The sequence below is a fragment of the Lepidochelys kempii genome, chromosome 20 (assembly GCF_965140265.1).
Source record: "Lepidochelys kempii isolate rLepKem1 chromosome 20, rLepKem1.hap2, whole genome shotgun sequence".
NCBI lineage: Eukaryota > Metazoa > Chordata > Testudines > Cheloniidae > Lepidochelys > Lepidochelys kempii.
The window spans coordinates 6,239,755-6,252,846 of NC_133275.1; the positions used below are offsets into that span (position 1 = coordinate 6,239,755).

At 62.2% G+C, this 13,092-nt stretch overlaps 1 protein-coding gene across 8 annotated transcripts in view; it reads right to left on the reverse strand.

The window, feature by feature from the left end:
* Nucleotides 1-3,853: 3,853 nt before the first annotated feature.
* The window catches only part of TNS2 (tensin 2), a 52,691-nt gene continuing 43,452 nt past the window's right edge, over nucleotides 3,854-13,092 (reverse strand). For all 8 annotated transcript variants that reach the window (XM_073318431.1, XM_073318432.1, XM_073318429.1 and 5 more), the window contains 11 exons: nucleotides 12,770-12,926; nucleotides 11,429-12,288; nucleotides 10,830-10,916; nucleotides 9,885-10,016; nucleotides 9,408-9,500; nucleotides 8,843-8,920; nucleotides 8,127-8,204; nucleotides 7,511-7,679; nucleotides 7,073-7,141; nucleotides 6,075-6,104; nucleotides 3,854-5,191 (listed from right to left, as the gene is read on the reverse strand). In XM_073318431.1, coding sequence (XP_073174532.1) covers nucleotides 5,050-5,191; nucleotides 6,075-6,104; nucleotides 7,073-7,141; nucleotides 7,511-7,679; nucleotides 8,127-8,204; nucleotides 8,843-8,920; nucleotides 9,408-9,500; nucleotides 9,885-10,016; nucleotides 10,830-10,916; nucleotides 11,429-12,288; nucleotides 12,770-12,926 — 1,895 coding nt within the window. In that variant the 3' untranslated portion in view covers nucleotides 3,854-5,049. The remainder of the gene's footprint in view (nucleotides 5,192-6,074; nucleotides 6,105-7,072; nucleotides 7,142-7,510; nucleotides 7,680-8,126; nucleotides 8,205-8,842; nucleotides 8,921-9,407; nucleotides 9,501-9,884; nucleotides 10,017-10,829; nucleotides 10,917-11,428; nucleotides 12,289-12,769; nucleotides 12,927-13,092) is intronic.

The window sequence follows — 13,092 nt, forward strand, 5'->3', positions numbered from 1 at the left end:
ATTTCACTCCTGCATGCCTGAGCAATATTTTTATACTCATCCCTGGTCATTTGTCCAATCTTCCACTTCTTGTAAGCTTCTTTTTTGTGTTTAAGCTCAGCGAGGATTTCACTGTTAAGCCAAGCTGGCCGCCTGCCATGTTTGCTATTCTTTCTACACATCGGGACACTATATACATGTGAGTTAGCAGGTATGTAGCTTAATATTGTCCGATTATTAACCACATTTTTAGTGTGTTAGAAAATGGTGAATGATATATTTCACTTTGTGTGTCAAGCTGCATTAGGATGGTAACTGGAATTTCATTAAGCACATCAAACTGCACAGCAAATGGATTTTCATTCAACAAAACAAGCCCTTACTCCTGTGCATCCATGACCTGTTGTGCCACATTTATAAAGCCCCTCCCCCCCCGCCCCAGTTACATCCTTTCTTTATGTAGACAAGCTGCCTTTGACTCCAAGTTTTTGCAAGAGGCTCACGGATTCAGCATATTTATTTTTGATTTCAGTGTTTGAAGGGATGATAAGTCGTTTAGGCCTTCACATATTTTGTATGAAATTCAAGTATAATTTTAAAAAGGAAAAAAAGTACAAAATAAAGTGGATTTACGTTACAAAAATCCATTTTTTTTAAATTGTTTAAAAAAAATGGTTTTTTCCCTGCCCTGTTGAGGATCCTGCTGAGTGTGGCGGCTGATTCGCTGCCCTGCCTGGTCCTGGCTTTGCCTCTGCCCCCCAGCTGGCATTCTCAGTGCCAGCTGTACTGGGGGCACGTTGCCCTGGCCTTGGAGCCAGGCTGGCTGCCTCTTGGGCTTCTCCTCCTTCCCCAGGCTACTAGAACATGCCTTAAACCAGGGTCCCGTCCAAATCAGGCTGCTCCAAGACACCCCCCCCCCCGTAATTGCTGCATCCTGCAGTGTAACCGCCCAATAGAGACCCTAGCAAGGAACAATGACCCTGGGTGGGGCATTGTCCAGTTGCCCCTTACAGCTGTAGCAGCAGCTGGAGAAGTGACTGGATTTCCCCAAGGCGGGGCAGCTGCCTGGGCCTGTGCCAGCAATGGGTAGGGGGCACCTCTGCCAGTCGGTCCACTGCTCTGGTTTTTACCTCCCCATGTTGGGTAACGTGGACCCTCCAGCCTGGGTTGTGAACGCCCGCTGCGGTGAGTTCCTCTGCCGTGTGGGCCGCTCTGGCTTTGCTCAGGGCAGGCGCTGCCTTGTTGCGGGGTGGCTGCCGCTCTCCTGCACCCAGCACCAGTTGTGGCTCCTTCATGCTGCTTGTCAGGAGCAAGAGTCGGGGCCTGGCCAACGCTAGTTCCAGCCTGGGAGCCCAGCTAGGTGCAATAGCCAGTGATGCAGCAGGAGGTGGTCCGCTGCTGACTGGAAAGAAGAGGCCTCCGGCTGATGCTGAGCGGGACACGGCCCATACCTTTGGCTTGTGCTGCTGTTTTAGACAGATGCAGTGGAGGGGGGTGGGGTGAGGACGTCTGGGCTCCCTCCAGACTCAGGCCCTCATCTCTCTGCTCACCATGTTAACTCTGAACCTTACTGATGACCATTCCTCTGTAATGCTTCCAGTTCCACGGGCAGAGCGAGGAAGCCAGGCAGAACGGTAAGTCTTAATGCGTGAATGGTGTAGGCAGGAGAGATTAGATTTATTAGGAACTGGGGAACCTTTGGAGAAAGGAAGAGCTCATACAAGGGGGATGGGCTCCACCCAAACCAGCATGGAACCAGACTGCTGGCATCAAAAATTGAAAAGGTTGTAGAGGATTTATTTATTTATTTTTAAACTAAAGGCTGGGGGAAGGCCAAAAGGAGCAGAGGAGCACACCATTCCAGCAGAGACAGCCCTGAAGGATGAATTTATTAAAGAGGGAATGCCGTAGTCCAGGGGTTCTCAAACTGTGGGTCGTGACTCCAAAGTGGGTTTGTGACCCTATTTTAATGGGGTCACTAAGGCTGGTGTTGGCTCTGGGCCCCAGCAAGTCTGAAGCCCCACTGGCCAGGGCTAAGGTTACATGCCCCCTGCCCAGGGCAGAAGCCCTTGGCCTTCAGCTTTGGCCCCCTTGCCCAAGGCAGTGGGGCTCAGTCTTCGATCTTCCCTCCTGGGGTCGTTTAGTAGTTTTTGTTGTCAGAAGGGAGGTCACGAAGTTTGAGAATTGCTGCAATAGTCTCCAAAAAGGATAGGAAAGAATAAGTAATAAGGAGGGATTTCAACTTGGACTGACTGGGAACTTCACCTCTGGCTGGGATAAAATTTCTAGGCAGGGCTAATGGCTGCCTCTTGGAGCAGCTAGTTCTGGAACCCACAAGGGAAGAGGCACTTCTTGATTTTTGTCCTAAGCGAGCCCGGGGTCTCGCCCAGGAGGTGAGAGGAGCCGAACCACTTGGTAACAGTGACAATAATTCAATGTAATACCCTTGTGCAGGGGGAAATGCCAAAGACGCCCACCCTGGTAGCATTTAACTTCCAAAGGAGGGACTACACCAAGACAAAGAGGCTAGTTAAATGGAAACAATAAATCCTAAGACAGTAAATATCCTAATGCCACTATATAAATCCATTGTTCACCCACACCTTGAATACTGCGTGCAGGTCTGCTTGCCTGGTCTCAAACAAGAGATATTCAAATTGGAAAAGGTACAGAGAAGGGCAAGAAAACTTCCAGATGAGAAGCGGTTCAAAAGGCTGGGATTGCTGAGAAAAGAGCTGAATGGGGCAGGGTTGGGGAAGGGGGTATCTATGATAGAAAGCTATAAAATCATACCTGGTGAGGAGAAAGTGTCTAAGGAGGTGTTATTTACCCTGCCCCATAACACAAGAACTGGGGCTCACCCAATGAGATGTAGCAGGCAGCAGGTCTAAAACAAACAAAAGGAAGTACTTCTTCACACAACACACAGTCAATCTGTGGAACTCCTTGTCAGAGGATGTTGTGAAGGCCAAAACTACAACATGGTTCAAAACCGAATGAGATAAGTTGATGGAGGATAGGTCCTTCAATGGCTATGAGCCAAGATGGTGAGGAACACAGCCCCGTGTTCTGGGTATCCCTAAACCTCTCGCCATCAGAAGCTGGGAGTGGATGACTGGGGACAGACCACTCGCTGGCTGCCTGGTCTGTGCGTTCCCACTGGGTTGGCTGGCCCATTGGGCTGACCCAGTATGGCTGCGTTCTCTCTCATATCCATCTCACTGGTTTCCTCCCAGTTAACTTTTAGCAAAGCCAGCTGGCAGCTCTGGATGGACAGGGGCAAGGAGGAAGGGGGCTATTCTATCTTCTCCATCATGGCTCATCAGGCTTGTATCTTCCAGGCGTGCATTACGCAGTGTGGCTAACATCTGTCATGGGTGGCTCATTCTCCCCCCACCCTCCCCTGGAGTGGAGCTGGGGAGCGGTTTGGTTTGGTTTTTAAATGTCTGGTCAAAGCAGCAAACCTGGCACTGGGAGGGGGCTGGTCCTTTGATCCCGGGAGTCATTGCACCATCTGGACCCAGCCCCCACGGGAGCTCCTTCTCCCTCCCTCCCTTCCCGCTTGCTGGCTGAGTTCTCCCTTGCTGCTCCGATCCGACAAGGGGCTGGGTCTCTCACTCCCCTCAGCCCCTTTCCCAAATTCCAGGCTCGGCTCGGCCCGGTAGGCGCAAAGATGGGCCTGGAGGCAGCTTGCCCAGAGCAGTGAGCCGGGCTACACAGCGGGGCAGACGCCTGGCGCCAGCTGGGAGGCACTGGCGGGGGGGCGTATTTTCCCCCGGCAGGTTGTTCTAGGGCAGTTACAAGTGGGATCCGAGAGCTTCCGTCGAAATTTGTACAAAGGAGAAAAAAAGACGCGGCTGGCTAAGGCCCCACGTTCCACTCCCCCCAGTAGACGGCAGAGAGACGCCTCTGCCTGGAGGTCATATAAATTCTTTATTAGACAAAAATAGATCTCTTCTCTTAATTAAATCGCCCCCCCCCACGGAGCGAGGCCTTCGGCAGCGGCCGGCTGCAGCCCTTCCTCCGCACTGGAGGCAGATGGCGAAGCAGCGGCTGTGGGGCGTTGGCTGGGCCCCAGCTGCCTCTCCCCCCAAGGCGCTGGTGCTCTCGGGCAGCAGGGCCAGAGTCGGCCCTGCCTGCGCTGGCGGGGTCTCGGCTGAGGGAGCAGCCCGCCCCCGTAGGCAGCTGGCCCCCCGCGAAACAACCGCCCCCTCGCATTGGGGCTGACGTTGCACTTGCTAACTCTCCCGCTGCTGGGCGGGGGCCTTGGGGATAGAATCCAGGAGCCCTAGCACCCAGCCCCGCCCCCGCTCTAGGTCCCACACCCCTCCATGAGCTGGGACTAGAACCCAGGAGTCCTGAGCGCCAGCCCCACTCCTCCTTTAACCCCCTAGACCACGCTGGCTCTGCTCTTGAATCCTGTCAAAGCCAAGTGCCCGCACCGATCAGGCCGGGAGCATGAACTTGTCCCTCCCACTCCCTCGGCGCCCGGCAACCCCAGGCAGGGCCAGGCACCCTGGGGTGGGCCCTGGCCTTCCTGCCCCCTGCTCCTTCAGCACTTACAGCTTCTCACACACTTCCCCCTCCAGGATCCCTCGTCCCCTTGGCAATGGCCCAGCCCCTGGCTGCCCACCTCTTCCATGCCCCCCACTGTCTCCAGTGACCCTGCACCCCCCGAGGCCACCCCCTTCCACAGCCCTGAGCATTAACCTCTGCTATGCCACCACAGGGTGTGAGACCGAACCGGGCCCCCCCGTTAGGAAGGTGCCTTTGGTTTTTGGTGGCTCTGAGAGGGTTAAAGCTTTGAGCTGGGGGGGGGGGAAGGGCTAGATGAGAAACCCCCCCTCCCCATCCCAACTGACGGGAGAGAGGGATCAGGCCTGTGTGAGGGTCAGCAGATGGGTGGGCCGCACCCGCAGGCCAGCCCCTGCCCCCGCTGGGAGCCGCTGTCCCCTGCGTGGCTGGGCGCTGGCCGGGGAGGGCGGCGGGGGGGGGGAAGGGGCAGGGCTGGCATCTCTCTGCGGGCCGTGGGCGAAGGCCAGCGCCCACGTCTCTCTCCCCCAGCCTCGCTCATTTCCGGTGCGTCCCCAGCATGACCTTGGTGATGAAGTTGACGATGGCCAAGGCCGGCTGCTCAGGGTCGAGCTCGGCGAAGAGGTGGCAGACGTTCTCGCAGGGGCTGCCCTGCTTCTTAGCCACAAAGCCGAAGAGCCTGCGAGGGAGGAGACGAAACTGGAGCGAGCCGGCCGGCAAGCCAGCTTCCCCGGCGCTGACCCGGCCTCCCGCACGGCGCTGACCTGACCCCGTGGCGCTGACCTTGCCCCACTGGGTCAAACCTGACCCCATGGTGCCACTCCAGCCCCACTGCACCCACCCCAGCCCTGCTGTGCCCACCCCGGCCCCACTGATCCCAGCCTCATTGCACCCACTGTGGCCCTGCTGACCCCAGCCCTGCTGCGCCCACCCCAGACCTGCGATGTCCACCCTGGGGGAAACAGGGTGAAATCATAAGGATGCTACAAGCAAGCGCATCCATGGGACAAACAGAAAGGCCAGCCCCAGAGCAGAGCCCTGCAGGTTACTGGACAGGGTGGAGGAGTTCCCTGGGGAAGGGTTTTTAATCTCAGCTGTGCTGGGGTCCCTGTGGGAGGGTCTGTCTGTCCCGGCTGTGCAGGGGTCCCTGGGGGAGGCTCTGTCCCAGCCGTGCAGGGGTCCCTGCGGGGAGGCTCTGTCGGTCCCGGGCGTGCAGGGGTCCCTGGGGGAGGCTCTGTCTGTCCTGGCCGTGCAGGGGTCCCTGGGGGAGGGTCTGTCAGCCCTGGCCGTGCAGGGGTCCCTGGGGGAAGGCTCTGTCCCAGCCATGCAGGGGTCCCTGGGGGAGGCTCTGTCGGTCCCGGCCGTGCAGGGGTCCCTGGGGGAGGCTCTGTCTGTCCTGGCCGTGCAGGGGTCCCTGGGGGAGGGTCTGTCTGTCCTGGCTGTGCAGGGGTCCCTGGGGGAGGGCTGTGCAGGTCACAGGGTCTCTGATTCTACACCAGGGCAGCCCCGTGGCGTGAGTGGGCTTTGGCTGCAGCGCTGGCCCGGCCCCTCCCTGCACTCACTTGGAGGTGGTGCCGTCCGGATTCGTCCACCTGCAGTTAAACAAACAAACAGCCCTTGTCGCTCAGCAGGGAAAATGATATTTGCTCCAAGGGACACCGATGCTAGGGGGAGCACCCGTTGACGCCAGACTCCCAGCATGGGGCTCTGTGGGGAGCGGGGCAGGAGGGCTGGCCATGGGGGGGGAACTCCTGGCTACTGTAGTCCCAGTGACCCCCAGCAGGGGGTGCTGTGGGGAGCGGGGCAGGAGCGCGGGCCATTGGAGGAGCACCCGGCTACTCCAGTCCCGGCCTCTCCGCAGGGGACGCTGTGGGGAGCGGGGCAGGAGCGCAGGCTGTAAGGGAGCGCCCGGCTACTCCAGTCCCAGCCTCTCCCAGCAGGAGCGCAGGCTGTGGGGGAGCGCCCGGCTACTCCAGTCCCGGCCTCTCCTAGCAGGGGGTGCTGTGGGGAGTGGGGCAGGAGGGCTGGGCGTGGGAGGGAATTCCCGGCTACTCCAGTCCCGGCCTCTCCCAGCAGGGGGCGCTGTGGGGAGTGGGGCAGGAGCGTAGGCCGTCGGGGGAGCGCCTGGCTACTCCAGTTCCTGCCTCTCCCAGCAGGGGGCGCTGTGGGGAGCGGGGCAGGAGCGCAGGCCATCGGGGGAGCGCCCGGCTACTCCAGTCCCGGCCTCTCTCAGCAGGGGGTGCTGTGGGGAGCGGGACAGGAGTGCAGGCCATCGGGGGAGCGCCTGGCTACTCCAGTCCTGGCCTCTCCCAGCAGGGGGCGCTGTGGGGAGCGGGGCAGGCGTGCAGGCCATCGGAGGAGCGCCTGGCTACTCCAGTCCTGGCCTCTCCCAGCAGGGGGCGCTGTGGGGAGCGGGGCAGGCGTGCAGGCCATCGGAGGAGCGCCTGGCTACTCCAGTCCTGGCCTCTCCCAGCAGGGGGCGCTGTGGGGAGCAGGGCAGGAGCGCAGGCTGTGTGGGAGCTCCTGGCACCCACTGTTTGGGTGTGGACGTGTCCGATACCTCCTGTCCTGTGGGTCCGTGCTGCAGAAGGTGATGCTGGTCACAGGGTAATGGCGCCGGAAGAACAGCCTGTTGGATCAAGCCAATGGCTGGGTGTCAGTGCAGGGTGCTGGGCAGGTGGCCCGGGGCAGGGTCAGCCCCCCAGCACGAGGACGGGAGAAGGGGCAGCGAGGGGATGGGGGGGAGGGGTATTTGCATTACAGGGCAGAGCCTGGACAGGTGATGCCCGCCGTAGGTGGGGGGTGGGGCCTGGGATGCTCCACGGTAGGCAGAGGGTGGAAGGGATGCCCCAGAGAGGGCAGGGTTGGGGCCTGGGCAGAACCTGGGGGTCTCCCCTTACAGATCAGGGCAGGAGGGGGACAGCGTGTGCCTGCCCAATGGGACTGCCCCCTAGGAGGGGGGCACGGTGCCTGCCCACGTGGCAGGGGAGACACTTACTTCCTCTGATTGTCTGTCAGGGTGATGCCCTGGGTCGAGACCTTGAAGTGCACGAGGCAGGCGGGCGGGCGGGGGCTGCAACTCAGGGTGCTGGCGGCCGCCTTGGCCACGGCCTGGGGGCCCGTCAGCGACTCCGTCTCCACCGAGCTGAGGTAGAGCACGCTGCAGGCTGGACAAGGGACGAGCCGTCAGCACCGGGGGGCAGCCCCCAGGGGCCTCGTTCCCCCCAGCCCCTGGCCTCAGCACCATGCCCCAGCCGGGGGGAGCCGGGCTGGGGCCCCCCACAGGTCTGACTGGGGAGTCAGCTGGCCCCAAAACCCACCCCCAACTCTCTGTGACCCACCAGACCCCCCTCTGCAGACCCCAACGGAGAGACCCTCCCACCCCAGTCCAGGTCTCCCAGCCAGGCCGCCCTGCGCTGCCAGAGAGGGTGGCCATGAAGCTGGGCCTGGCCTGGGCTGGCTCTGTGCTGAGTAGCCAGTGGGTGTGGGTGGGCATCTCCCAAGACCCCCCAACTTTACCCATGTGATCCCTACTGCCCCCATGCCACCGCAGCCGGCTCCCAGCCCCAAGGGGGTGCTGGGACCGCCCACCCTGCTCGGCCCGTCTGACCTACCCGCACCCTGCTTCAACAAATCAGCCGCCGTGCTCACGTTGGTGGGAATGGCCATGTCCGGGGTCTCCTCCATGGGATCTGAGCGAGAGAGGGATGCAGAGGCAGTGTGGGCTAGTGGCTGCAGCAAGCAACCAGGACTCCTGGGTTCCATTCCCAGCTCTGGGAGGGGCATGGGGGGGCTAGTGGTTAGAGCAGGGGGGCGGGGCTAGTGCTGGGAGTCAGGACTCCTGGATTCCATTCCCAGCTCTGCCAGGGGCCATGCCCTGGGGACAGGACTCCTGGGTTCACCTGTCTGTGCGGCCTGAGTTCGTGTCAGTGTGGGTGGTGGGGATCTGGCCTGCTAACAGCAAAACAAGCCCTTGTTTCGGGGGGGATCTGGGTGCTGCCCTCATGGAGCAGAGGGGCCCTGGGCTTGTGGCCTTGTCCAAGCAGCCAGGAACCGCCTCGGCCAGGGCTGAGGGATGCAGGCGGGATTCAAACCTGTGGGTAGCGCCCCCTTGTGGGAGAACGCAGTCAGGGCAGGGCCTCCCTCTCTGCTGACAGAGGGGTGCAGGGCGGGAGGTGCGGGGAAGGGTGCTGCCCCCTCCCTGGGTGCCCGAGTGGGTGTGTGCAGAGCATGTTCTGCAGCAGTGTCAGATGGGACCATCGCCACGGGCCCCTGGGGCTGAGAGGTCTCCAGAGCCGGGGCTGGGGGTGCCCCCTCCCTGGGTACCCACCTCTGCTGGGGATCCGGAGCTTGCAGGGCAGAGAGATGGGGGTGATGGAGTGCTGCGAGACCAGGGCGGGCAGGCTTCCTGTAGGGCACACGCACAATCAGCTTCCCCTGCCCCAGCCCCTTCCCCGGGCCCACAATCAGCGGCTCCTCTGGCACCTGCCCCCACCCAGCCCTCTTCCCCATGCACCCACCCTGGCCCCCTTCCTCGATGCCCTTTGCTACCCAACGCCCGAGCTCTGATGTCCTTCTGCTTTCACCCCCTCCAAGACCCCGAAGCAGGTCCAGCCTGCTGCCCCTCCCCTCTCCCCGCCACTGCACCCCAGACTCCCCCCTGCAGGCAGCGAAGGGGCGGGGGGCAGAAGCCCCAAGCGGCGGCTGGGGTGAGGGACAAGCTGGCGTCTTTGCAGGAGACCCAAGGCCAAGCTCCGTGCCTGGAATGGGCTGGGGTGGCAAGATGCCCCCTGCTGCGGGTGCCGATCGCTCAGTGGTCGACATGCCAAGGGCTGGCAGCCAAGGGCCGGGGAGTTGAAGGACATGAGTGGGGGTCCCCCACCTCCATCACTCACCGAAATAGGGTTCATTCTGGCAGCCCTTGATCTTCACCCCCTTGGGGCCTGTCTCAATCAGGAAGTGACGCACCAGCTGCTCCATGGGGTCACCTGGGCAGGGACCCAGCCAGGTGAGAGACCCTCGCTGCAGACCCGCCGCCCCTCCCCAAGCCCCACGCCCTGCCTCCTCCTTGGTGCCGGTGGGGCTGGGAGTACCCTGGCAATGGGGTGGGCACCAGCTCCCAAAGGGCAATGGAAGGGCTAGTAGGGTAGGGGAGGGGGTTGGCAGTCAGGACTCCAGGGTTCTGTTCCTGGCTCTGGGAAGGGAACGGGCTCTAGTAGTTTGAGCAGGAACGAGCCCAGGAGCCAGGACTCCTGGGTTCTCTTCCCAGCTTCCTGCCCCAGAGTCTGTGCCTCAGTTTCCCCACCTACAACCTGGGGGTAATGGTCATCGGTTCCTGCTGTGGGGCTCAGCCAGGGGTGTCTGCGCCTTACCTTTGGAAGGGAGGGTGAGGCAGTTGGCCGGGGGCGTCGCCACTTTCAGAGCCAGCCCGTAGGCACCTTGGAAGGAGTTGCTGTCGCGGATGAGGAAGCAGCCGGGCTCCTTGTCCTTCAGCAGGGCGATGGCTGCTCGAGGGGGACGACAAAGGGAAGAGCCTGTTTGAGCTTCCTGTGTCAGCCGTCACCCTGCCCGCTCCTCTGCCAGCTGTCGCCTTGCCTACATTGCCCACGAGGGAGGATCTGTGGAGAGAACCACGGCACCCCCCCACGAGTCCCCTAGCCCTGTAGCAGCCAAGCCCCGTGGTGCAGGTGGGGTGCCATTCAGGGGGGAAGCTGCCTCCTGCCCCACAGGGGTTCATGCCCAGACGGTGCCCGCTGCATGGCCCTGGCCGGGATGGAATTCGGGCTGCATGTCCCAGCCTGCCCCTCCATACAGACTGACTGGGGTGACTGGACAGCCGAGCTCTGAGGATGCCCCTGGTGTCCTGGATGGTTCTATATGGGAGGGGTGTGCGGCCTTCTAGTTAGGTTTGGGGGTCGGGAGGGGCGAGGCTGACAGCCAAGACTACTGGGTTCTATCGCCAACTGTAGGGTTCTGATGGGAGTGGGGTCTAGTGGTTAGAGCAGGGTGGCAGCTGTCAGGACGCCTGGGTTCTGATGGGAGTGGGGTCTAGTGGTTAGAGCAGGGTGGCAGCTGTCAGGACGCCTGGGTTCTGATGGGAGTGGGGTCTAGTGGTTAGAGCAGGTGGCATTTGGCCCTCTGGGTTCTAGTCCCAGCTCTGGAAGCTGAGTGCAGCCTGGAGCAGGAGTGCAGGTCTAGGGAAAGATTTTTCCTACTTAAAAATATATCACATGGCTGCTGCTAAATTCTAACCAACCCGTGTGTGAACTGAATCAAGGTAAGCCCCGCTCCCCCGGCCCCCCCCCAGCACACTGTACCTTGGTCCCGGGACAGGTTGGGTTTATACCAAAACTTGGACGTATCCTGGACAAATTTGACGTTGCTGTGGCTCTCCGGCTGCGTGTCTGAAAGGGAACAGCGGCCCCCGGTGAGCCGGACGGGGATGCCGGTGAAAGAAACCCTTGCTCACGTTTCAAGGGGGAACCTACTAAACTGGGGGGGGGGGGGAGTATCTCACCTTCCGTCATTGCTTCCAGCTCAGCCTCTCCCAGCAGGGGGCGCTGTAGGGAGTGGGGCAGGAGCGCTGGCCATAGTGGGAGTTCCCAGCTACTCTGCCTGGCCTCTCCCAGCAGGGGCTTTGTAGGGATCGGGGCAGGAGCACTGGCCATAGCAGGAGTTCCCAGATACACTGCCCGGCCTCTCCCAGCAGGGGGCGCTGTAGGGATCGGGGCAGGAGTGCTGGCTGTAGCGGGAGTTCCCAGATACTCTGCCTGGCCGCTCCCAGCAGGGGGCGCTGTAGGGATCGGGGCAGAAATGCTGGCTGTGGGGCAGCTCAGACCCTCACTGCCTGGGCTGGCGGACTATGAAAGGACCCTGGTGCCGTCCTCCCATCCCCGCAGCGGAGCCTATCTCCCACCTGGGTCTGGCCTGGCGGTGTCGGGCGCGAAGGTGACGTGGTGGCCTGTCCCGGTGCCCCGTCCTGGGGGTGAGCTCCTCTCCCAGCTGCCAGCCGCTGGTGTGTGGCGCTTCTCAGGCAACGGCGGCTGCTGCAGTGAATCGCAGGCGTGGCCCTGGCTAGGGGAGCCCGGGGGCAGCGGGCTCCTCTCCCCGCCCGAGTAGTAGGCTGTGGTGATGGGGAAGGCAGGGGTCGGGGAGCACTGCAGGTCGGAGGGGCAGTAGGGGGCTGGGACCTGCACGCTGATGGGGCTCGGGAGGGGGCTGCCGTTGGGGCAGCGGGCCAGGGTGCCCGGGGCCAGCTCGGCTCTGTCACTATGCAGGTGCCCGTTGTAGGGGGCTGGGTTCCTGAGCGTAGCTGTCGCTCTGCAGCTGGCACAGGCCGGGCTGTGGATGGGCGCGGTCGGGGGGCTGCGTTGGTCCAGCCTGTCCATGCCAGGAGGCAGCGGATGCGCTGGGGTCCCATTGCTGGGGGATGAATCAGGGGAGACAGCTGGGTAGCTGGGGCCATTCAGGTGACGCGGGCTGTCTCCCGGGTTCACCCTGGATAGGCCGGTGCCCTGGGGCGGGCTGGCGGGACTGTGGGCTCGGAGACAGGGCTGCCTTGGGGCCGGCCCATTGGACTGGGCCCTGGAGGTGGCTCCGTGGGCACAGGCCTGTGTTGGAGAAGGGGGCTGTGTGGGGCTGGGCGTGGCCCCTGGCAGGACTAAGCTCATCTCTGGGGTTCTCTTGTCGCTGGGTGGGGCTGTGTCCTCGGGGCTGGAGCATGCCGAGCTCTCCTGCAGGCTGGCAGCCGGGGTGCTGCCTTTGGGCATCGCTGGGCTGTGGAATCACAGAGGGGGCACACTCAGTATCACCCTAGGCACCAGCCAGCACATGAGGGGCAGGGCACAGTACAACCCGCAACACTGGGGCCAAGGGCCCACAAAGGGCAGACAGAAGCTTGTGCCAGGGCAGCAGGGCACAAGCTGGTGCTTCCCCGGGGGACCCCAAGAGGCTGTTCCTAGTGGGGACGACTGTCCCCTGGCCAGGGGCAGGGAGCTTCGACCCTGGCACAGCTGGTGCAGGGGGAGCAGTGCCCTGGCACCGGGGGCATGAACCTATCACTCCCAAGGGGTGTTGGGGGCCTGGCAACTGACAGGGGAGCTGGTCTCCTTTGAGTGTGTGTGTGTGGGGAGACTGCTTCTGGCCCTAGGACCCCTCTGCCACTGGGCCTTGCTGCGCCCACCCTGGGATCTCTGGGTCTCTGCTGCATGGGTGACTCCATAACCACCCCCTGCCCTGCACAGTGGGTGGCACGCACCTGTCTTTGCTCTGCACCGGGCTGCTGGTGTGCAGAGGAGTTGGCGGGCCTGACAGCTCGGGGGGCGTGGGGCAGGCGGCGTGAGCCTCCCAGGGGGGCTGGCGCAGGGAGCCAGGGGCGTCTCGCCAGGGTGCCTCATCCCCAGGGCCCTGCATCTCTGGGGGGAGAGCAGCCAGCGTGAAAGGCAGGCCATGCCCCCCACCCTCCTGGCTGTCAGCCAGATTTCCCCCCTCCCCATCGGCCACATACCAGCCCGCTCCCCCCACAGCTATAAGCCACCCACCACCCCCTTTTAGCCACCATCAGTCCTCTCCCCTGCGTGG